The sequence below is a fragment of the Pongo abelii genome, chromosome 19 (assembly GCF_028885655.2).
Source record: "Pongo abelii isolate AG06213 chromosome 19, NHGRI_mPonAbe1-v2.0_pri, whole genome shotgun sequence".
NCBI lineage: Eukaryota > Metazoa > Chordata > Mammalia > Primates > Hominidae > Pongo > Pongo abelii.
The window spans coordinates 45,285,826-45,311,333 of NC_072004.2; the positions used below are offsets into that span (position 1 = coordinate 45,285,826).

General features: G+C 50.1%; 1 protein-coding gene across 6 annotated transcripts in view; it reads right to left on the reverse strand.

Annotated features, from left to right (window-relative positions):
• RAB11FIP4 (RAB11 family interacting protein 4) overlaps positions 1–25,508 on the reverse strand; it is a 140,338-nt gene that overhangs the window by 17,070 nt on the left and 97,760 nt on the right. Inside the window, exon 1 of one of the 6 annotated variants that reach the window (XM_054536611.2) lies at positions 8,769–8,887. The exons of 4 other annotated variants lie outside the window; for them this stretch is intronic. In XM_054536611.2, the coding sequence (XP_054392586.1) occupies positions 8,769–8,792 (24 nt within the window). In that variant the 5' untranslated portion in view covers positions 8,793–8,887. Of the gene's footprint in view, positions 1–8,768; positions 8,888–25,508 lie in introns of those variants that run through there. One more of the 6 variants, XM_054536614.2, reaches the window with a different exon arrangement.

Sequence of the window (25,508 nt, forward strand, 5' to 3'; positions counted from 1 at the left end):
CGGGGACACCTAAGAGAAACAAGGCAGGAGGGAGACCAGAAGAGAACTGGGGTTCTCAGAGGACAATGTGCCTGGTCTGTTCTTTCACCTGGCCAGGAAGAACTGCAAACTTTTCACCTTCCTGGCCACACGGGTAGGGAGAGTTCCCCCTTGCTGGGAATGCCTGCCCTGTGGCTCATGTGAGAGCTCAGCAACTTGGGAATGGTATTTCTTTTGGACTTCACCCCAGCCCGATGAGCTGAGCCTCTTTTCCCCTTTCTGTAGGTGAAGGGCCTTGCCTGGGGCCATGTGGGAGTTCACAGCCGGGTCCAGACATGATTCTGTTTCCCCAACACCCACCCTCCCCCTACAGCCACGTCCTGGGGAGGCTATGGCCCACCGGCTCCCAGAGGCAGGCAGAGGGCCCAGTGCAGATCAGTGTCCTTGCTCCTCAGGTGTCCGACGTGGCCTCTGGACACTGACACGAGGACACAGAGGCCGAGTGTGTGCCGGGCACCGCCCCACTAACACCTGGCTCATGACATGCAGGTGGAACCACCGGGCCCTCTCACCCAAACGTCTACAGCAGTGTCCTGATACTCCCAGCAGCTGGCCCAAGCCCCTGACTGGGTGGAGAGAGCAGCCTCAAATGGCTTGGCTCACGCATAGGCAGGGCAGAAGCAGGGGCACCAGGGTCCCACCCTCCAAAGAAGACCACCACCTCCTCGGGCAGGCTTTCAGCCTTGGACTAGGCAGAGTCCACATCTGCCCAGCCCTTCAGCAAGCTCCTCGCCTGTCTCACACACCCCATCCCTCACAACAGTCCCGTGCGAGTTGCCTGGGGTGGACAGAGATCTGGGATTCATCAGCTCCGTCTGACACCTGGGGAAGATGAGGCTCAGAGTCGGAGGGTGGCTGCCCTGGAACCTCGCAGTTCACAGAGGGCCTGCGGGGACCTGACACCCAGCTGACACACCAAGCCCTCACCTGCCTGGCCACACATGCACACACACTCTCTCCAGCTTTTTCTCTTAAAAATGGCTGCTCCCAACATTAATACTTTTTCATTCAACCCACAGTTGTTTGTCCAAGGCAATCGGAAATTTTAATTATAACTTTAAAACCATTTCTAGTAGTTTGCCCCCTAAATTCAAATATAATAAAGACAGTTTACTGCACACCTTGGTTAGCCCAGGACAGTACTGGTTTATGCCTGTCCCAAGATCCCCTTGGTTTGGTATTTGCCATGGTCACCCTTGCTCCTCTCTGAGGGTCGAAGTCCCCAGCCCCAGCTCTTGTTTCCCTGGCCCTCTGGGGAAGGGTCTGGTGGAAGCCCTTGCTCCTTCTCCCGCCGGCCTGGAGGGGAGATGCTGGAAGGTGCCAGAACGCAGCCTCTTCTCTCTCCTTGAGCCACCATTCATGGGCTGGGAGAACTCGGAGTCAAGCATATTAGGACTCTTCTTGGCCAATTTCCCTTTTGTATGTTTTTTAGATAGAGTTGCAGAGGAAAAGGAAGAACTTGGCCATAATAAAAACATTGCCCTCATAAGGTTTCCAGATGGCCTGGGGGTCACAGACTTCTGGAGGCGGTGGGTTCCTCTCCGGCCAGGCTGCCTGCAGGTCAGAATCACGCAGAGCCCCCTGTTGAGCACACTTCCAAGTAGACTGGGGGTCATGGGAGAGGACACCATCACCCCACCTCACCGCACTATGCTCGTCAGGATGCCCAGAGAGCTGCCCGCTCACCCCAGCTGCATGGTCTGCATCCTCACCACAGAGGCGCCCACCCAAGCCTGGCTCTGGAGGGCTGGCAGGAGTGGTGGGGCAGGGACAGGGCCTCCCCAGAGCTCATGTTTCTAGGTGGCCAGGGTCAGCAAGTAAGGTCTGTGCCCAGGGCAGCTTCCAAGACTGCCTCTCAGAGCCCCGGTTTCCTGCCCATTCCCGCCTGCTGTGTGAAAAAGGAGTCCACACACGGCCGTCCAGTCACCACCCAGAGACCCTAGCATCAGTGACATGTCCAGGCCTGGAGCTTGGCCTGGTGTTCCCAGGGTTTGCACGGAAAGGCTGTGTCTGTTCTTTTGGGGGCTTTTGGGGAAGGGACAGTGTGGCATCCTCAGGAGGCAGCACCGGGCATCGTCTCTGGCACAGTCTGACTTGCCAGGGCTCCGTCCCTCAAGACCCAGAACCAGCCCTGAGCTCACAGCTCCCTGTACCACGGGGCACAGGGCCGGCCACCGTAGGCCCACAGGCTTGGCTGGTACATGGCCACACCACCCCAGGCTTTCTTCTACCTGCCAGGGGACCCCGGGGTGAAGGGAGACAGCGGATGCAGCGTGTTCCTCCACAAGCCCCAGGAGGCCCCTGGGGGTGGGCCTGGGTGAGGGCTCAGCTCTGGGGCCTAGCAGTCTGGGTTTCGGGCCCTGCTGCCCAGCCACTTACAAGCCATGTGACCTTGGACAAGCGACCACCTTTGTGAGCCCCTGGCTCCTCACCTACAGAATGGGGCCCGTCAACTCCACCTCAGTGGCAGCTCTAGGGGGCCACACGTGACAATTTACACTGGAGAGCTGGTCACAGTAGGAGCCTTAAATTCTGACCTGGCCTCATGAGGGGCTACAGGCAACAGAGGCTGAGCTATTCCTACAGCCATGTGTCCCCGGCTGGTCAGCCAGCAATGTCCTGGACAGACGAGCAGCCAGGAGGGACGCCCACCCTCCTCAGAGAAGCCAACCTGGGGAATTACCTGAGGCCAGGGCGTTCTGGAGAGAGCTGGAGAACAGGATCCAGCCAGCCACTCTGGCAGGGTAGGTCTGCACCCCCTGCACCCCTACCTCACTGTCCCGCTGTCCCACCCTGTCCCCAGCAGGGAGTGGGAACCTAGAGGCACACAGCCTGCCGTGGGGCCCTCTCCAGTCTTGAGAGCCGTGTTCGCCTGCCAGCAGGCCCCAAGTCACCCCTTCTTTTGTAGGAAGTTGGCAAGGGATGAATTCAGGCCTGCTGAAAAGGCCAAGTATCAATACACGTGGAGGCCGTCCCAGCCTCAGAGTGGCCAACATTGCCACACTGTCCACACTCTCAGAGCGGATGCAGCATCTGGTCCTCTCCCTCCCCACCTCCGCAATGGGGAGCCACCTCACAGGCACACGCCAGCACCCTGCGTTTCCCTGAGCTGACACACAGAGTACATGGACCCCAAGTGACCACATGTCCACCTTCCTGTGAGAGCGAGGACCCTAAGTGGGTAGCTATGGGGATTTACACGTCAGAACCCCAGTGATTAGCACTGTAGAGAGCACATGGCAGGTGGTTGAACCATACTGTACTGCAGTATGATGAGCTGGGAACAGCCCAGCCAAAGGACCCTGAGACCTGGGTGCCGACTCTGGTGTGGTCACTGCCTGACTGTCTGATGCTGGATCAGCTGTTTAATTTCTGGGCCTGATCTAAACACAGGGAGGGAACCACCTGCCTGGCAGGGCTGCCACAGGGAACTAGGACAATGCCTTGTGTCATGAGGGTGCGGAACACACGGCAAAAGGAGGCGCAGGGCAGCGTTAAGGACAAGCTCTGGAGTAGACGGCCAGGCCCGAGCCCTGCTCCACCATTCACCATTCATGAGCTCTGCAGCTTCAGGGTTACTGAACTGCTCAGTGCCTTAGTTCCCCCATCTATAAAATGGAGTTAACTGTGATTAGGATTAAATGAGCTGCTACACATCCTAAGCGCTTTATGGTCTTAGCACACACAGAAAGTGCTCAAAAAAAACAAAAACAAAAACAAAAACACAAACAAAAACAACAACAAAAACAAAAACCCTTTGGAGTGCAGTGGCGCAATCACAGTTCACTGCAGCTTCAAACTCCCAGGACTCAAGTAATCCTCCCAGCTCAGCCTCCCAAGCAGCTAGGACTACAGGTACACACCACCACTCCCCAAAACTGAACTACTATTGTCGTCATCGTGTTGAAGGAAAACAATCTGGGGTGCCTCCTGGCTCCCATCCAGCCCCTGGGACCTCTCCCTGTACCCACCGTGGCTCACTGGGCTGCAGCTCGGCTGGGTTTTTTTGGCTTCAGGAAGCCAGACCTGCAGGTTCCAGAGCCTGCCCTCCAAACATCAGTGCCTCTTTCTCCCCACCAGGGTCCACTCCTGCCCACTCTTATGGAAGGTCGTCCTGCACACGAGTCACACCCTTTAATAAGCGTTAAGAAGAGATGCTGCCTGGGGAAGGGAGTCCAAGAAGCTCCGAGGTTCCAGCTCATCCACCCCCAGCCCTGGCAACGGCCTCACTCCCCAGGCACTAACTCAGGGCCAAAGAACAGCTCTGTGGGGACAAGGCAGGGTAAAAATAGCTTGGGCGGGCACATGCCCACTTCCCTCACAGCAAGACACCGGCAGGCACACGTGCAGCGCTGCCGCTGGGAAGGTGTGCATGTGTGCGGTGGGGGTGGACACACACTAAGCCTAGTGTGGGGGAGTCCAGCGGCTGCCCGGGCTAGGCCTGTGAAGAATCTCTCACCCCACTCCCAGCCAACCAACAGCTCCGGAACGAGATGGGCCGGGTCAAGGTCTCACGGGGTCCTTCCCATGGGCAGCAGGAAATTCAGCTTACTGAGCTAACTCACAGGTGCCAATGCCCCCAGGTCCACAGGGAAGGGATGTGATTGCTGGGGCTGGGGTCTTCTATACCCCACAGTGGCTTGGCTGCTCTCATCACGAAAAGGTGGTGGCCGCAGAGACTGGTACGCAGTCTTGGCTGTAACGGACTCCTGCTGCAGCTGCCAACCCTGGATCTGGGTCAGGCCTTGCTCTGCAGATGCGAGGCTGGGTACTTATCAGTTGCTGATAAGAGGTTTTGGTTCAATAGAGAGTTGCCCAGGCACCAGCCAAGGCAAGAGTGGGATAAAGAGGGTTCAAGCATCCACCCAGAGGCAGTGCCTCGGCCTTGCCTTCTGAACAACAAGCAACCTCAGCTCAGACACGAGGCCTCGGCTCACCCCAACAGAGCCAGGGGTAAGCATGGGAGCACCAGGTCGCCAGGTCACAAAGGATTATCCCACACCTCAGCCAGCCCCGGGGACTGACCACATACTGTGAGATCAGAGCTCTGCAGCCCAGAGCTTCCCGCTCTGATCAGGAAGAAATGCTGCGCTGCTACGTTCCATCCCCAGAGTGGCTCAGAAGCCCCGGGGTGTCAGGGAGGGACCCAGTGCCCCATTCCTCCAGCTAAACTCCCTCCCAGGGGATGGCAGCCAAGACAGGGCAGCTTCCAGACTCTCCTCTCCCAGCCAGGGGCCCCAGGATCCACCTCCTGAAACTCACCCCAGAAAGGGTGTGGCCAGGAGCTCAAGACCACCCCTCAGCAGGGCTCACTGCTCCCGCCCTGGAGCTTCTAGGAGTGGATCTTGTGTAGACACCTGGCTGCTGCGCTCCACTTCCATCCTAAGGTGGGCCTGCATGCCCCAGGAGCGGGGGCAACTGGGACAACTGGGGTTCCCCAGGTGCTCATTCATTTCACAAGAGAAGCAAGCAGGCTTTGATTCTTGCATTACCCCCACAGGGAGGTAATAAAGCACCCTATTTTACAGATTTTTTGTAGAGACAGGGTTTCACCATGTTTCCTGTGCTGGTTTCAAACTCCTGGGCTTGAAGATGGGGAGACTGAGGCTCTTGGGCAGATTTGGTTCAGTTCTGGATCTGGCACACATTGGCTATGGAACCTCAGGTTGGTGCTGAACAGAAGAGAAAGCGAAAGCCATGCTTATGTTTCTCCAGAACTCATGACATTTACATAAAGCAAAGGCGTTCACTCAACAAGTTCTGCTGCTGCACAAACATCACTGAGGAAGGGCTGCTGAAGCCCACACTGCCTTTCTTTCAGTGTTTTCATCACAACTCTTGAGCTGTCTCTCTCTCCGATCTCACAACCTCACCCCAACACACACACTGCTGATAAGGCAGCGTCAGAGGAGCCCACAGAGAGGAAGCGGGGTGTGTGCTGAGGCTCCCAGACTCAGAAATGAGAGATGTCAGATAGCCTCCTGGGAGCTCAACTAAAAGAGAGATGCACACATTTCCTGAGGTTGAGCAGAGGGACTGAAGTACTAAGGGATCTAAAGACAGAGCCTGTCCTCAGGGAGGGGCTAAGCGAGTGGTCTTCTGGGAAGCACCAAGAGGGAGGGTCTGAGGCCGACCTGGGCCGCGTCCACCCAGGCACTGGCCAGAGGTGTCAGGTCTGGCTGGCCAGCACATCCAGCCTGCCCCAAAGGCGGTGGGGCCTGGCTCAACATTCCACAAGCGTCCAGCCCTTGGCCCCTGTGTCCAAGTTCACGTAGCACCCACTCCCAGGAGCCTGCTGACAGACAGAGAGAAGGGCTGCCCAAGCTCATGTGAGTACATTTCTCACCACAAGGGGATCCACTGGCTCTGCACGTCCATTTAGGGACAATCGGTGAGCATGAGCGAACTCAAGTTGTGGGGTGTGGGAAAAGCCAGTAAGATCTAGTTTTCAAGCCCATTAGGATGCAGACCAGACCCTGGACCATGGTGTGATCCCACTGGAAACATCCCGAACAGCTGGGCCATCCACTGTGGAGAGATGCTCTCACTCCTCTCTCCCCACTGTGCCACTTCCGTTCCAATAACAAGTGAGCATGTCAAAGGTTGGGAGTTAAAAACGGGCCGGGCGCAGTGGCTCACACCTGTAATCCCAGCATTTTGGGAGGCTGAAGTGGCTGGATCACTTGAGCCCAGGAGTTTGAAACCGTCATAGGAAACATGGTAAAACCCTATCTCTACAAAAAATACAAAAAGTTAGCCAGGTGTGGTGGCACATGCCTGTTGTCCCAACTACTTGAGAGGCTGAGGATAGAGAATCACCTGAGCCCAGGAAGTCGAGGCTGTGATGGTGCCACTACACTCCAGCCTGGGCAACGGGAGTGAGACCCTGTCTAAAAATAAATTAGTTAAAATAAAAATAAAATAAAATAAAATAAAATAAAACAAAACATATTACTAAAAATCTAAGCCAGGCATGGCAGTGCATGGCTGTAACCCCAACTATTTGGGAGGCTGAGGCAGGAGGACTGCTTGAACCTAGGAGTTCAAGGCCTACCTGGGCAACATGGTGAGACCCCATATCTTAAAAAATAATAATAATAATAGATGACAGAAACGAAGGAATAAAAAAAATGCTTGAATCATCCAAAAGGACAGATGACTGATAGCCAGAATACATAAGGAACTCAAACAACTCAATAGCAAAAAAACAAATAATTCAATTTAAAAATGGGCAAAAGATCTGAATAGGTGTTTCTCCAAAGACAACACACAAATGGCCAAGAGGTATATGAAAAAATGTTCAACATCACTAATCATCAGGGAAACACAAATCAAAACCACAATGAGATATCACCTTACCCTAGTAAGAATGGCTATCATCAAAGAGACAGAAAATAACAAATGCTGGCAAGGATGTGGAGAAAAGGGAACTCTTATACACTGTTAATGGGACTGTAATTTTTTTTTTCTTTTTTTGAGATGGAGTCTCACCCTGTCGCCCAGGCTGGAGTGCAATAGCATGATCTTGGCTCACTGCAACCTCCACCTCGCGGAATCAAGCGATTCTCCTGCTTCAGCCTCCCGAGTAGCTGGGATTACAGGCACACGCCACCACGCCTGGCTAATTTTTTGTATCTTTAGTAGAGAAAAGGTTTCACCATATTGGCCAGACTGGTCTCAAACTCCTGACCTCATGATCCGCCCACGTCGGCATCCCACAGTGCTGGGATTACAGCTGTGAGCCACCGTCCCCGGTCGGGACTGTAATTATTAATAGAACAATCATTATGGACAATGGTATGGAGGTTCCTCAAAGAATTTAAAACTATCATATGATCCAACAATTCCTCTACTAGGTATACAAACAAAAGAAATCAGTATGTCAAAGAGAGATCTGCATTCCCACATTTATTGCAGCACAATTCACAATAGCCAAAATATGGAGTCAACTAAGTATCCATCAACAGATGAATGCATTTTTAAAATGGGGTGTATATATACACCATTGAATAGTATTCAGCCATAAAAAAGAATAAAATCCTGTCATTTGTGACATGGATGAACCTAGAGAACATTATGTTAAGTGAAATAAGCCAAGTAGAGAAGGACAAACAGTATGATCTCACTCCTATGTAGAATCTAAAGAAGTTATCCTATAGAAGTAGAAAGTAGAATGGTAGTTACCAGAGGCTGGAGAGGGTAGGAGAAGGGAGGATGGGGAAAGGTTGGTCAACAGGCACGAAGCTATAGTCAGATGGGAGGACTAAGTCCTGGTGTTCTATTGCACAGTAAGGTTACTACAATTGACAACAATGTGTATTTAAAAATAGCTAGAAGATAGCATTTTGAATGTTCTCACCACAAAGAAATGACAAGTGTTTGAAGTGATGGTTATGCTAATGACCCTGATTTGATCATTCCACAATACATATGCATATCAAAACATCATACTGTACTCTCTAAATATGTACAACTGTATGTCAATTAAAAACTTAAAGATTATGTAGGATTAAAACTCTACCACATCAGTAATACTTTTAAAGAAAACTGAGTAAACAATCCTATTAAAAGATCAATATTGTCAGAGTAAATTAAAAACAACTACATACCACTTACAAGAAACACAACTGAAATTTAACAAGATGTAACACTTTTATATCTATGCATCTAACAGTCTCAAAACATAAAGCAAAACTTAACAGAATGGGAAGTGGGAGCTGTTAATTCACCTCTCTCAGAAACTGATGGAACATGCTGAACGTGGCTCACACCTGTAATGCCAGCACTTTGGGAGGCCAAAGCAGGTGGCCAGGAGCTCCAGGCCAGCCTGGGAAACATAATGAGACTCCATCTCTACAAAAAAAAAAAAAAAAAAGTAAAAAAAAATAGCCAGCTACCAATGACTTTCTTCACAGAATTGGAAAAAACTACTTTAAAGTTCATACGGAACCAAAAAGGAGCCCACATCGCCAAGTCAATCCTAAGCCAAAAGAACAAAGCTGGAGGCATCATGCTACCTGACTTCAAACTATACTACAAGGCTACAGTAACCAAAACAGCATGGTACTGGTACCAAAACAGAGACATAGATCAATGGAACAGAACAGAGCTCTCAGAAATAACACTGCATATCTACAACTATCTGATCTTTGACAAACCTGAGAAAAACAAGCAATGGGGAAAGGATTCCCTATTTAATAAATGGTGCTGGGAAAACTGGCTAGCCATATGTAGAAAGCTGAAACTGGATCCCACCTTATACAAAAATTAATTCAAGATGCATTAAAGACTTAAACGTTAGACCTAAAACCATAAAAACCCTAGAAGAAAACCTAGGCATTACCATTCAGGACATAGGCATAGGCAAGGACTTCATGTCTAAAACACCAAAAGCAATGGCAACAAAAGCCAAAACTGACAAATGGCATCTAATTAAACTAAAGAGCTTCTGCACAGCAAAAGAAACTACCATCAGAGTGAACAGGCAACCTACAAAATGGCAGAAAATTTTCGCAACCTACTCATCTGACAAAGGGCTAATATCCAGAATCTACAATGAACTCAAACAAATTTACAAGAAAAAAACAAACAACCCTATCAAAAAGTGGGCAAAGGATATGAAGAGACACTTCTCAAAAGAAGACATTTATGCTGCCAAAAGACACATGAAAAAACGCTCATCATCACTGGCCATCAGAGAAATGCAAATCAAAACCACAATGAGATAGCATCTCATACCAGTTAGAATGGCAATCATTAAAAAGTCAGGAAACAACAGGTGCTGGAGAGGATGTGGAGAAATAGGAACACTTTTACACTGTTGGTGGGACTGTAAACTAGTTCAACCATTGTGGAAGTCAGTGTGGCGATTCCTCAGGGATCTAGAACTAGAAATTCCGTTTGACCCAGCCATCCCATTACTGGGTATATACCCAAAGGACTATAAATCATGCTGCTATAAAGACACATGCACACATATGTTTATTGCGGCATTATTCACAATAGCAAAGACTTGGAACCAAGCCAAATGTCCAACAATGATAGACTGGATTAAGAAAATGTGGCACATATACACCATGGAATACTATGCAGCCATAAAAAATGATGAGTTCATGTCCTTTGCAGGGACATGAATGAAATTGGAAATCATCATTCTCAGTAAACTATTCCAAGGACAAAAAACCAAACACCACATGTTCTCACTCATAGGTAGGAATTGAACAATCAGAACACATGGACACAGGAAGGGGAACATCACACTCTGGGAACTGTTGTGGGGTGGGGGGAGCGGGGAGGGATAGCATTAGGAGATATACCTAATGCTAAATGACGAGTTAATGGGTGCAGCACGCCAGCATGGCACATGTATACGTATGTAACTAACCTGCACATTGTGCACATGTACCCTAAAATTTAAAGTATTAAAAAAAAAAAATAGCCAGGTGGTGCATGCCTGTAATCCCAGCTACTCGGGAGGCTGAAGCCAAAGGATTGCTTGAGGCCACAAGTTCAAGGATACAGTGAGCTATGATTGCACCTGGGTGACAGAGCTCAAGATTCTGTCTTTAATAATAGTAATAATAATATTATTAATATATATAATTATTATATATTATAATAATTATTATAATTATTGATGGAATAAGCAAACAAGAGAATTAGAGAGGACACAGAAGACCAGAACAACACAAACTCCAGACTGATACATACAGAACACTACACTCAACAACTGCAGAATAACACCAGTAGATTAAAGGCTAATGAAAAACTAGATACTTGCACAATACCAAAGAATCACGCTACAGATTGCTGTAAAACACCAAAGCACCCCACATACCTCTACCAGGGAGAACATAGACTACTGTCCCTTTAATGCAGAGATCAAATTTAGCATCACTAATTGGAAAGAACCAGGCGCTGGCCTCCCAACGCGATGCCTAAGAGGTACACAGCATCACCTATAATGAGGGCTTAACGAAGTATTTAACTCAATTCGAATCAAGCCTTAGGATCTAACTTCTACCAAATGGAAAAACGGGATAGAAGAAGTTACACATCACCACAGGGAAGATGCATTTCTAAAGGTTGAGGCAGGCTGGAAGAAAAGGCATTTCTAACAAGTTCTCGGGTGATGCAGATGCCACTCGTCCCAGGACCACACTTTGCAAACCACTGTTCTAGATTAACTGAGAGACATAGAAACCGAATATTATCCTTGATTAGATCACAGATCAAACAAACAAACCACCACCAGCTGTAAAAGACCTTTTGAGGATAAACAAGGAAGATGGAATCTGGAGTAGACATTGGGTGACATTAGGGAATTATGCTTAATTTTGTCAGGTGTGTTAATGGCATATCGTTGTGAAGGAAAATGTCCTTAGTTTTAATAATATTTAGTCTAATTTCTTTTCAAATGGCTAATTTGAAAAGAAACTTGGTTCATTTGAAAGTTACAGGCCAGGCACGGTGGCTCACACCTGTAATCCCAGCACTTTGGGAGGCCGAGGTGAGTGCCTATCATGAGGTCAGGAGTTCGAGACCATCCTGGCCAACATGGTGAAACCCTGTCTCTACTAAAAATACAAAAAAATTAGCTGGGCGTGGTGGTGGGCACCTGTAATCGCAGCACTTTGAGAGGCCAAGGCGAGCAGATCATGAGGTCAGGAGTTCGAGACCATCCTGGCTAACACAGTGAAACCCCATCTCTACTAAAAATACAAAAAAATTAGCCGGGTGTGGTGGTGGGTGCCTGTAGTTCCAGCTACTCGGGAGGCTGTGGCAGGGGAATGGCGTGAACCCAGGAGGCGGAGCTTGCAGTGAGCCGAGGTCGCGCCACCGCACTCCAGCCTGGGTGACAGAGCGAGACAACGTCTCAAAAAAAAAATAGTAGTAGTAAACATTATATGGAAACATGAAAAAATAGCCTGCCCCAAATTTGCTGAACTAGTGAAGGAAAAGTGTTATTGCCTGTCTTTTGGATAAAAGGTATTTTAACTAGGATGGGATGATATCTCATTATAGTTTTCATTTGCATTTCTCTGATGATCAATGATGTTGAGCACCTTTCATATATGCCTGTTTGCCATTTATATAAATTACATATAATAGAAATGTCTATCCAGATCTTTTGCTGATTTTTTGATGGGTTTATTAGCCTTTTCCTGGCAGGTCCGGCTCTACTTAAAAGGATATGAAAAAGTGAAGCCCTCCTGAAAGAATACTATCCCAGAGGGTAGAGTCCACAGAAACTGGAGCCCGAACGGACCAACATGAGCTTCAAGGATGAAATGAGAACAGAACGATGAGCAGTCTTGGTTTCAAATGATCAGATCAAGCGGCAATGGATGGCTGAGGTCATAAGAATGATCCGGCCTCTAAAAGACCATTCACAGTCGTAACAGTCCTAGAAATGTTTCCAAATAGAGCAGGTGGTCAAGAGCCATCCCCAGGGGGTCCCTCACCCATGGGCCTTTGCCTGAAAGCAGAACTGCCTCCCCTCTACTCTGCCAGGCTTTGCCCACCCTCCTCTTCCTCTTCCCCCTTCCCTTGAAGGAGGTTCCCAAGACCCTTTTCTGCTATGGGCTGAATCCTGTTCCCTCTAAAATTCATATATTGAAGTCCTAATCCCTAGTACTTCAGAATGTGACTGTATTTGTAGATAGAGTCTTTAAAGAGGTAATTCAGGCTGGGCTGAACTGTAGGCTCACACCCACAATCCCAGCACTTTGGGAGGTCGAGGTGGGTGGATCACTTGAGGTCAGGAGTTCGAGACTAGCCTGACCAACATGTTGAAATCCAGCCTCTACTAAAAATACAAAAATTAGCCGGGCGTGGTGGCACATGCCTGTAGTCCCAGCTACTTGGGAGGCTAAGGCAGGAGAATCACTTGAACCTGGGAGGTGGAGGTTGCAGTGAGCCGAGATAGTGCCACTGCACTCCAGCCTGGGCAACAGAGCAAGACTCTGTCTTAAAACAAACAACAACAAAATAATAATAATAATAATAATAAAGAGGTAATTCATTTAAATTGAAGTCCTAATGGGTGGGCCCTAATGCAATGTGACTGGTGTCCTTATAAGAGGAGATTAGGACACACACAAAGGAAAGACCATGTGACGACACAGGGAGAAGATGGCTGTCTGCAAGCCAAGGAGAGAGGCCTCAGAAGAAACCAAGCCTGCTGACACCTTGATGCTAGACTTCAGCCTCCAGAATTGTGATAAAACATTCTTTGGTTGTTTACGCCACGCAGTCTGTGGTCCTTTGCTATGACAGCCGTAGCAGACCAACAGACCAATATACCAATATCCCTTCTCCTCCCCAGGAAGGCTTCATGGAAACCCCAACCCAAGCTCAGTCTGGATTTTTCACCCACCTTCTCACCCTGATAACAAAAGAGAACTTTTTAAAGGTCAATTCAATTCAACCTTTATTTTTTTATTTTTTGAGATAGAGTCTTGCTCGGTCACCTAGGGTGGAGTACAGTGACACAGTCTCAGCTCACTGCAACCTTTGTCTCCTGGGTTTAAGCAATTCTCCTGCCTCAGCCTCCCAAGTAGCTGGGATTACAGGTGCCCACCAGCACGCCTGGCTAATTTTTGTATTTTTAGTAGAGATGGGGTTTCACCATATTGGCCAGGCTGGTCTTGAACTCCTGACCTCAAGTGATCCACCTGCCTCAGCTTCCCAAAGTGCTAGGATTACAGGTGTGAGCCACCTCGCCCAGCCAATTCAACCTTTAAAGAGAACTACAGATGGTCCTCAACTCACAATGGTTTGACTTACAATTTTTTTTTCTTTTTTTTTTTTGAGACAAGGTCTCGCTCTGTCAACCAGGCCAGAGTGCGGTGGCACCATCTCAGCTCACTGCAACACCCCACTCCTGGGTTCAAGTGATTCTCCTGCCTCAGCCTCCCAAATAGCTGGGATTACAGGTGCCCACCACCACGCCTGGCTAATTTTTGTATTTTCATTACAGATGGGGTTTTGGCATGTTGTCCAGGCTAGTCTCAAACTCCTGGCCTCAAGTGATCCATCCACCTTGGCCTCCCAACGTGCTGGGATTACAGGCCACCGTGAGCCACTGTGCCCAGGCTCACTTTGATTTTTCAACTGTATGATGGTGCAAAGTGATCCACAGTCAGTAGAAGTCGTACTTCAAGTACCCATAAGAGCATTGTTTTTCACTTTCAGCATAGTACTTAATAAATTGCGCGGGCCGGGCCGGGTGCAGTGGATTACACCCAGCACTTTGGGAGGCCGAGGCGGGCGGATCACGAGGTCAGGAGATCAAGACCACGGTGAAACCCCATCTCTACTAAAAATACAAAAAATTAGCCGGGCGCGGTGGCGGGTGCCTGTAGTCCCAGCTACTTGGGAGGCTGAGGCAGGAGAATGGCGTGAACCCAGAAGGTGGAGCTTGCGGTGAGCCGAGATCGCACCACTGCACTCCATCCTGGGCGACAGAGCGAGACTCCATCTCAAAGAAAAACCAAACCAAACCAAATCAAACAAAACAACAACAAAAAATAAATTGCGTGGGACATAAAACACTTTATTGTAAAACAAGCTCTGTGTTAGATGATTTTGCCCAACTGTAGGCTAAAGTAAGTGTTTGGGCACATTTAAGGTAGCCTAGGCTAAGCTATGGTGTTTGGTAGGTGAGATGTATTAAACGCATTTTTTTCTTTTATTTTTTTTTAACTTATGATACTTCCAATATACAATGGGTTTATCGGGACGTAACCCCATCAAGGAGCATCTGTAACTGGATTTCCAGAACCTACTCAAGAGACTCAGGGATTTATTTTTGGTCTGTCCTAAAAAAAAAAAAAAAAAGTTGTATTCTGTTTTTCATGATTAGTTTGAAATACTGCTACTTCTTAAGAGATGATATTTTGTTGAAATCAAAGCTTGGTGAATCTATGATTATCAGGATGGCATTCTATAAACACTATATGCCAATCTAAGTAAGTTATTTCCATTTTCTTTTTTTTTTTTTTTTTTTTTTTTGAGATGGAGTCTCACTCTGTCACCAGGCTGGAGTGCAGTGGCACGATCTCGGCTCATTGCAACCTCTGCCTCCCGAGTTCAAGCGACTCTCCTGCCTCAGCCTCCTGAGTAGCTGGGACTACAGGCAGGTGCCATCACACCCAGCTAATTTTTGTATTTTTAGTAGAGACGGGGTTTCACCATGTTGGCCAGGATGGTCTCAATCTCTTGACCTCGTGATCTGCCCGCCTCAGCCTCCCAAAGTGCTGGGATTACAGGCATGAGCCACCATGCCCAGCCATTTCCATTTTCTTGTGCGTTCTCTCAAGTATTCTATTTCAATTTCAGAGAAGCATATGCACAGTTCAGAGACGTTAGAATTGCAAAGGCCATTTTTGTTTGCCCAAACTGTATTTAGTATAGTTATAAGACAAATGTAAAAGGTATTTTACCTACATAGCGATTGCTTTACAAGAGAAGAAATCAGCAGTTAGCCCTGGTGCCACAGGCCCTCACACAAGGAGCCTTTTATCCTGGGTCAGGCTGCCTCTGTGACCAGCAGCACTCAGTAACTGAACAAGATATTACCAGTTTCTCCGTGCCAGACAGTATTTCTGGCTACTTGACATCTGGAGCATTTTCCTCCCTCTGTTGTGGTCAGTGTGGGAAGGAGGGCCACTACTGCCCCCGGGACACGTGGGCACTCTGCTCAGAGGGACGCCAGCTGGCCTGTGACATGGCCCAAACCCGAGCCCCACCCCCGCCACGCCACAGCGGTCTAGAGCTGGTTTGTAACCAAGGTGCAGCTGAATTTAGCTCAGTGAATCATCTCCAAGGAAGACCCACAGAGAAAGTGAACTCACCTTTTAACCAAGTCCTGGATGGGGTGTGACTGTCCCAACAACGCCCTGGGTCCCAGATCTGAGTGCCCCAGTAAGCCCATTTCCTAAACAAAAAGGGTTTGAAGAGGCTATCTAGCCTACCCTCTGCCCTGCAAACAGAGCCAATGGCCTTGATTTTCAAATGAGAATGTGGACTTCGGAGGCAAACTGTTGGGGATTAAGAAAACAGAACTTAAATTGCTTCCACATCTGGAAAACAAACCCAGCAGCCAGCCCCAAGAATTCCAGGCATGCCAGCTCAAAGAGAAGCTGCAGGTCAGGGGAGGTGTTTCCTCTTAGCTTTCAGTCCCCCATCACCTACCTGAAGTCACAAAGATCTCCTGTCTACAAATAGCTGGTGGAGCCACAACTCAGAGAAAGAGAACAAAGTTGACATACGAGGGCGCCTACCACGTGGCCAGTCTGCTCTGTGCTTTACAGAGGTGGTAAACTCCCTGCAAGTAATTATCATTTTCCTCCTTATAGATGGGGAAATGTGGCTGGGTGCGGTGACTCATGCCTGTAATCCCAGCACTTTGGGAGGCCGAGGTGGGCGGATCACGAGGTCAGGAGATTGAGACCATCCTGGTCAACGTGGTGAAACCCCATCTCTACTAAAAAATACAAAAATTAGCTGGACACGGTGGCACGTGCCTGTAATCCCAGCTACTTGGGAGGCTGAGGCAGGAGAATCGCTTGAACCAGGGGGTAGGAGGTTGCAGTGAGCTGAGACTATGCCACTGTATTCCAGCCTGGCGACAGAGTGAAACTCCATCTAAAAAAAAAAAAAAAAAAGAAGAAAGAAAGGAAAAAGGAAAAGAAAAAGTGGGGGAATGGTGTCCAGAGAGTCTCATCCACTTTACCCTGAAATATCCTGCAGTTTTTCTCTTTACTCCCCTTTGGACTCCCACAAAAAGTTGGAGCCATGCAAACCCAAATCAGGAGTTCCCTAATTTCAATCGTCCCATCTAAATTCTCAGAAAAGATTTCCCAAATGCCTACTGGAAGCTCCAGTTCCCACGCAGCCACTGCATCTCTGGTTCCCCCAAGGAAAGCATGGACCAGAGGTCCCAGCAACTCAAGCATCAAAAGCGAAGTAACGTGCTGCAGTTGAATGGGGTGCGTATAAAGGGCTCTCCTGGTTCTTGGAATGGGCAGCTATTTTTTGCTACAAATTATAGCTTTTCAAGATGTGGCTTTTTGAAGAGAGGGCTTAATTACTCACACAGCCAAGAGTCTGTGGGGCTTGCTTTGGGGGCTCCATACTTTACCATCATCATAAGAGGAGTGATGATAGAAACACTTCACTCAAAGTGAAGGTTTGGGAGGGAAAGCAGTGGCTCAGGCCTGCTCTTTCTCCTCGTAGAGTTCGCCAGGTAGGTCAGGCTACATTTTCAGGGGAGCACCCTCCAAAGAGCTGACATGGAACTTTCCACAGAGAGGCCACTATCCAACTCAAGGAGAGCATGCCTGGATGGAGCCCACCCATGGTCCAAAGCCAGGGTGGGTTCCCATGGGTTCCCACCCAACTCCTCCTCCACCACAGAACCCTCAGGCCTTGGACAGCCAGCAGAGCACCGACGTTTACCCACAGCCAATGGCCAAGGCTCCATGTGACCCGCCCTTCTGGAGCAGGCAGGTCAGGGTCAGCAGGGTGACTCTCCTCCTCCCAACCCTGCAGGGCCTCCTGCCAGAGCCCTTGGTTTTTATAACCTTCTCCTCCTCCCTGCCCCATCTTCTGGTACCTCCCATCAGCAAAGAGCCCCCATGGTCTTCCCAGCAAGCTCAGTTCAGGTGTCTCTCTTTGTCCTGTGGCCTTTGCTAGACCCAGCTACCCAAGCTTCATGTTCCAGAAGCTGCTGTCTTGCATGGGGGGTTAGAGGGTGTCATTCAAGCATAGCTGACCAGAGCTCAGCTTAGGGCCTCCGGCCAGGGCAGGCTTTCCCGCAGTGGGGACAGGTGAGAGGGCATTAGGGGCTCATGGGGTGGAGACCCTCCCTCCCAGGGAGTCCATTGGGAATCCCCTCTAAGAGCTTGTGAGCTCCCCACTGCCCACAGAACCAGGCCCAGGTCCTGAGAGCAGCTCGCAAAGCCCCTTCCAGCAGGTCTCAGCCTCAGGACATGCTCTGCCTCTCCCCTTCCCTAGTACCCCAGGCTCCTGGGCACCTTTACCCACCCCAATGCCTCAGCACATGCTGCTTCTTATGCACAGGGGGCATAAGCACCACCTCATCAAAGAGGGAGCTTCGAATCTCTGACACTACACACAAAATTGAGGAGGTCGGGTTACTGGCTTTCATTGGAATCTCAAGAGGGAGAGGGGCAAAGAGAAGATCTCTGACGAAAACAAGGTTTAAAACCATCAACTGCTCTTAAAGCCTCCCTCTAGCCAGCAGCGCACGCTCAGCCCCTGCTTGGGGGCCACTGTCACCCAGACATCCCCATGTGGCTGTCTCCTGGTGCCTCCCCAACTCAGCCCCGACTTCCACGAACAGCCCACACCTAACCCTCTGTACTGCTCCAGCCAGACCCTGCGCAGCCTTGTCACCTGCACCCCTGCAGGTGCCGAATGGGTGCCCACCCCACCACTCTTCCTCCTCTCTCTCTGTCCTGCTCCACCCCACTGCAGCCCAGCCATCCTGAAGGACGGGGCCCCTGACACATCCTGCTCCCACAGGCCCCTGTGCCTTTGCCACTGCCCCCTGCCCAGAACTCCTCCATCTGTCTCAGGAGCAGTGCTACTGGCTGGCACTCCCCGAGATCCTTAGCACCTAAAGCACAAAGTAGTTTTTTTTTGTTTTGTTTTTGAGATGGAGTATCACTCTGTCGCCCAGGCTGGAGTGCAGTGGCATGATCTCGGCTCACTGCAGCCTCCGCCTTCCGGGTTCCAGCGATTCTCCTGCCTCAGCCTCCTGGGTAGCTGGGATTACAGGCACCTGCCACCACGCCGGGCTGATTTTTGTATTTTCAGTAGAGATGGGGTTTCACCATGTTGGTCAGGCTGGTCTCGAACTCTTGACCTCAGGTGATCCACCCACGTTGGCCTCCCAAAGTGCTAGGATTACAGGCATGAACCATCGTGCCTGTCCACAAAGGAGTCTTAAACATTTGAGAACAAGGAGAGCACGCATCTGCTAAGCACCTATTGTGTGCCAGGTATTTGTGTGCATCAGCCACTGTTTAGATGAGAATACACAGGTTCAAGGAGGTTAAGTAATTCATGAAAGGTCGCAGGGCTGAGATTTGAACCAGGTCTGATTTTAATGCAGCAAGGAGGGTACAGAGAATACCAAATGCTCTCAGCGATGGGACATCCAGCACCCCATGGACAACACTGTGCACTGGAGTGGACTCAGGCTGACCCTGCAGCCACGGGAACAGCAGTTAGCAACGCTGATGGTACCAGAACTTGGACTTGAGCTGAAGCTTGCAGGGACCACGGCACACTGGGCTTCTGAGGTCTGTGCCATCCAGGCCATCAGGCAGAGCCCTCCTCCCCTTTCCCACCACAGGGAGCTTCAAAGAGGCTACATGTGGGAAGACTTTACAGAAAGGGAGAGGAGAGATTTGAAAGAAAATCGCTAAAAGGAAACACATGTGAAAATGAAAACTCAGGCAAAGGGGGAGAAGGACGAGGGAAGAAGAGTAATGTCCAAGGATTATAAACTGAGTCAAGAAGCCCTTGGAACACCAGCTTCCCTCTGCTCCCTTGGGAAGGCCAGTGACCCACTCCCTGCCCTCATTTTCCCTCTGAACCCAGATGGAACGGGGCATACCTTAAATGATACCCAGCAAGAGAAACAGGGAATGTTGCCTTGCACACAACCATGACAACTGTGGAGCCACGATTCACATGTGATGGGAGGAAAATCCTGAGGCTCAGAGAGGTCGCTCTACTTTGCAAGGCCACACAGCTGGCGAGCCATAAAGCTGGAATCTAAGCCCAATCCAAGCTTGTCCCCTTGAACCACATCAGCGTCCCCTCATGTAATCTGCCACCACTATAAGGTGGCTCCACCTGCTTCCTTGGAGGAACTGGACAAATTATGTAAGTTCCCCAGAGGTTACCTGGTTTCTATTTCATTAAATCTGAGACACCTCTGAATTTACAATGCACCGTTATTTCAAGTATGCCAAGAAAAAGGCGCTGTCAAATTATAATAATCCGCAAATGTGCGACACATTCCAATTTAAGATGTTAAATGGAAAAAAAGGAAAGGAAAAAAAGAATGTGCCTTAGAATCCCAGAAAATACCAGGTAAGTGTGAGTAGGGAACAGGGATTCAGTCACAGTTCCGCAGACTGTGTGTGCAGTGAAGGGCAGTCAACAACTCCACACAAGCACATGAGCACACACCTGCTGCTATAAAATCCTTCTTTGCTAATAACTGATGCAATCGTGCAGATAATCATACAAAAATGTGTTGGCCAGACCTGCCTTGTCAACAAGAACCCTCATTTCACCAGGAGGCCATCAATTCAAGGTTGCCTAACATCAGTCAGACGAGTCAGGCACGGTGGCTCATGCCTGTAATTCCAGCACTTTGGGAGGCCAAGGTGGAAGGACTGCTTGCGCCTAGAAGTTTGAGACCAGCGTGGGCGACATAGTGAGACCTCATCTCTACCAAATGAATAAACAGCCGGGAGTGGTGGTGCACCCAGCTACTCAGGCCCCTGAGGTGGGAGGATCACTTGAGCCCAGGAGGTCGAGGCTACAGTGAGCCAAGATTGTATCATTGCACTCTAGCCTGGGCAGAAACGCGAAACCCTGTCTCAAAAAAAAAAAAAAAATCAGTCAGGCGGAGGCTGTCCTGCCCACCTAACCAGCCAGGCTAGGCCAGGCTAGCCAGCTTCGCCTGAGTGGAGCTACAGACCTCTGGGCAGCCAAGCTGGATGACTCTGTGGTTAACTACCAAAGGCAGTCACCCAGTGTGGCTGGGCAGCGGCACAGCCTGCACCTTTTTGTCTGGCTTTTCTCCAAATCTCCTGGGGCTTGTGGCCAGCCAGAGCCTCAGCATTTTAATAAGGCAGATGCTGTGGGCTGGCAGTGGCAGACGGGCAGCACTGCTCCAAGCCAGCTTTTCCAGCTAGGCACAGGTGGATGGACAGGCAGGCTCTGACTGAACGTGAAGGGCAGGTGGGCCGAGGTGTGGAGGGCCATCCTCCCCTTGGCAGGCCAGCCACAGCCTGGCAGTGTGAGCAGCCTCTGGAAGGATGGGCTAGGTACCGCCTCCCTCACTGAACCTGGGGAGAAGTCTGTTACCTCGGAAGCTGCTTGGCATCTCATTCACAGACTGCCACGCAAATGCTAGTCACTTCACCCCAGACCCAGAATCTGTATCTGCAGAGCCCGAGCAGGTTTGTTAAAAACACAGAAGCTGGCTGGGCACAGTGGCTCATGCCTGTAATTCCAGCACTTTGGGGGCCGAGGTGGGAGGATCACCTGAGGGCAGGAATTCGAGATCAGCCTGGGTAACATAGTAACACCTCATTTCTACTTTTTTAAAAAAAATTAAAATTAAAATTGAAAAAAAAGATTTAAAAACCCACAGAAGCTGAGGAAGTAGAGTTTTGCTTCTCTTGCAAAGGCCCTTGAGTAATGGAGTTTTTCCCCTGCCACCTTCCTGTTTGGGCCATGACGCTCCCTGGCAAGACATTCTGTTAGGTGCGAAGGTTATCAGTCACAACAATCAAACCAGCCGAAGCCTGCAGGAACTAAGAATAACAGCTCACCTCAAAGCACAGTTTTAAGTGCTTTTCATACATTTACATATTTGAGCCTTACCACGAACGCTGTGAGGGAGGTACTAGCCTCATCCTCATTTTACAGGTGGGGAAGCTGAGGCACAGAGAAGTTAAGTAACTTGTCTAAGATTCCACAAATAGCAAGGGGCAGAGCCAGGATTTGAACCCAGAGACAGCCTGACTCTGAAGGCATTTTGGTACTAAACTGGCCTGCCTCTCTAACCATCTAACCGTCCATGAGTGCCAACTAAGTAAAGGCCAGAACCTAGACTGGGCATTTTAAATCACCACGGCTCATTTTATTTTCACCATCACCCTGCGAGGCAGGTGCTATTATCAACCCCATTGTACATGTTGGGCACCCCAACCCTCAGCCACCCCACAGCAGGGGAGTAGATGAACAGGATGCACCATCTGCCTGACATGCAAACACACACGTGTGTGCACACACACATATATGATCTGGGGCCCTAAACTGGACAGACTAAACCCAAAGCTGCTGCCCAAATGTGGGAGTGACTCCCTGGGGTCCTTAGGACCCCACAGAACCATGCTGCTGCCCGCCCACAGGCAGAGGGAGTGAAGAGTGAGGCCAGGGAAAGTGAGATCAGAAGGGTGAGGTCGCCTGTCCAAAGTTCCACAACTAGCGAGCAACAGAGCCAGGATCTAGACCTAGAAGTTTTCTGGTGCCCATTTTTTCTCCTTAAGGAAACAGGCATTGGGTGACAAAGCGTGGGATGAAGGTGTCTGTGTCTTAGGTAGGCATTTCTTCCAGGAAAATGAGGGAGCAGGGGGCAGGTACTTGCTGCTATTCTCGCTCCTATTCTAGGAGGGAGACTTGAGTCTGGTGCAGAGGGCAGACACCCCTCAGCTCCCTTACCCCAAGTTCACTGGAGCAGCAGCAGCTATTTGAAATGTGGGTTCCCTTTCCACGGTATCAGGCTTGCAGAGCGCAGAGGGGTGGGGGGTGACCGCAGATGACTAAAGAGAGAGAGCCCGCCCACTCTCCCACACTCCAGTTCTGTTTAGGCCTTCCTCTTTCTGGTACCTCAAAAGAGAAAGGCTCCCATGAGCAGAGCCACAGATATTAATAACTTCTACAGAGCTTTGTTTTCATCTGAATTAATGTTTACGTTGTTGGGAAAGAACCCACTTGTCTGGGAAGATGAAGCAGGTTAAATCAATTAAAAATGTGACCAATAGTTGGAAAACTTCCCATTTCTTAAGGTCAGTCAAGAAGTGGGTTTGGAAATGCTGGCATGACTAGCACTGGCCTGCCAGGTGGTTCTGGGCTGGAGGTCACCCAGACCCCACAGCTCTGGGCCACCACAGCCACCCCTCTGACCTTCATACGACCTTTGTAGGCTGCACATCTTTCTGGTTGCCTATGTTCTCCTCCCTGTCTTATCTCCTTTCCAGGTCATGGTAAAGTGAAGAAGTAACTACCCAGGCTGTCTGGGTGCTCAGGGGAGTTCTGAGAATCTGAGCTCTTGGTCATCAACGCTCTTGAGGGGGGCTCAGCTCCTGAAGCACCAAGACGCTCGGGACCCCTCTGAGCAAGGCCAGCTGGGCGCCCCCAGCATCCACTCAGCCTTGAATGGGGTCCACAGAAGCTGGCCAATGACAAATTCCATTCAATTAACAGTATTATGATGAAGCCGCAAACACTTGGGGAAGGACTGCCATGTGTAGTCAGACACTTGGCATGAGAAAATGAGAAAATAGCTCCAAATGAAAACAGATAAGGGTGCCATCCAGGCTTTTGGGGGCACCTTCTCTGCAGCCTGCCCACCCAGTGTGGGCTCCAGATCATGCTGCTTGGAACTGTGGTCAGGCCCAAAGCTGCAAATCCTCCCAGGAGAACATGTGCTGGCCAGGAGAGGTAGCCAAGACACCCTGCTGAAGCCCCACCCACCAAAAACTCAGAGGGCACCCCAACCCTCAGCCATCCCATAGCAGGGGGGTGGATGAACAGGATGCCCCATCCGAATGCCGCATGACACACAAACCCACATGTGTGTGTACACACATATATATGATCTGGGGCCCTAAACTGGACAGACTAAACCCAAAGTTGCTGCTCAAATGTGGGAGTGACTCCCTGTGGTCCTTAGGACTCCATAGAACCGTGCTGCTGCCCGCCCACAGGCAGAGGGAGTGAAGAGGGAGGCCAGGGAGCCCTTGAGGATCAGACAAGAGATGAGGAGACAGCCTGGGTGGCACAGGCCAGAGCGCGGAAAACACGGGCAGGCTGCCGGCTGCTTTATGAGCCTTGAGAGCAGGACCTGTCCCTGCCCGATAGGAGGTGACCTGTGGGAACAGCAGGCAGGCCCAGGCAGCTGTCAGAGACACAGCTGTATGCATATCGCCGGTGTGCCCTTTGCTGGTTTGATTCGTGTGGTGGCCAACAGCATAGTCTGGCAGGAAATGTTTCCACGTTCACATGGACAGGCTCGTCTGACCCGACTCAAGCTGAGGGCAGGGAAGTCCGTGGCAGTAGTGGCCACAGAAGCCCGTCCTCCAGAAATGCCTCAATGCCCAAATCTCCTTGACGCAGAGGTTCTGAGAAGGGCAGAGCAATGGAAGGCAGCTCGTGCCTGTGGATTTCTAGTCTCACTTGTACTGTCAGTCCCCTCTCCTCCTCCTCCTGGGATTCTGGGTTGTCACAGCATTGGGTGGTCCCCCATCTCTCTGAGCTTGTCCCCTGTCCCCCCAGCCCTGGCTTGCTCTCCAATCACATCCTGTCTTGTAGTTCTGTGGACAGACATAGCATGCCAGCCACCGTCCCACCTCAGGGCCCTTGCAGTTCCTCTTTTCTCTGCCTGAACCTCTTTCGTCGGGATGTCACCTTCTCAGTGAGGACTTCCCTGTCTGACTCTGAAACCCAGCACTCCCTCCCCTTCCCTGCTTTCCCTCCTGCCAACTCCCATACTCCGTGTTTTACTGCTCTACCTGCCTCACTACCATCCTGTGAGCTCCTTGAAGGCAGGGGTCCTCATCTGTTTTGTTCACTGCTGTATCTCCAGTGCCCAGCACAGAATCTGGCACAAAGTAGACAATGAAGAATCTGGTGAACGAATTCAGTACCACTTGCCCTGTACTGGGAAATGTGCTGGGGGCTGAGCCAACAGAGATGGGGAAGCCTCCGTGTCCTGAAACGCCTCCTGGTGAGGGAGACTGTGGTACCATTCAGGGGCAAAGATCGTACGACATCCAGTAAGGCACCAGGGGGGACTGCCAAATCAGCGTGCCTGTCTTGTGGTGCCTAACTGGTATGGATGGGACCACTCAATAATCCAGCCGTGAGACCTGAGACCAAGTAACTGGGCATTGATCTTCGAGGCCAGTGTTTGAAGCCATAAGTGCCCAGTTCCTGAGTCAAGAGCCAGCAGAGCTCACCCAGAGGAAGACAGAGCCCAGCCCCGGGGGTTCTGTATGCCTGGCAAGGCCAGGGCACTGTGCCCCACTGCTAACACCAGACAGCAGGCACGAACAGATAAAGATGCTTCAGCTGGGTGTGGTGGCTCATGCCTGTAGTCCCAGCGCTTTGGGAAGCTGAGGCAGGTGGAACGCTTCAGCCCAGGAGTTTAAGACCAGCCTAGACAACATGGCAAAACCCCATCTCTACAAAAACAAAAACAAAAATTAGCCAGATGCAGGGTGGCACACACCTGTAGTCCCAGCTGAGACTGAGGTGGGAAGATTGCTTGAGCCTGGGAGGGTGGGAGGCTGCAGTGAGCCCTGATCACACCACTTGACTCCAGCCTGGGCCATAGAGCAAAATCCTGTCTCAACTCAATTAAAAAAAAAAAAGATGCTTCCTTTTCAAACACAATGAGCCCTGTGCGG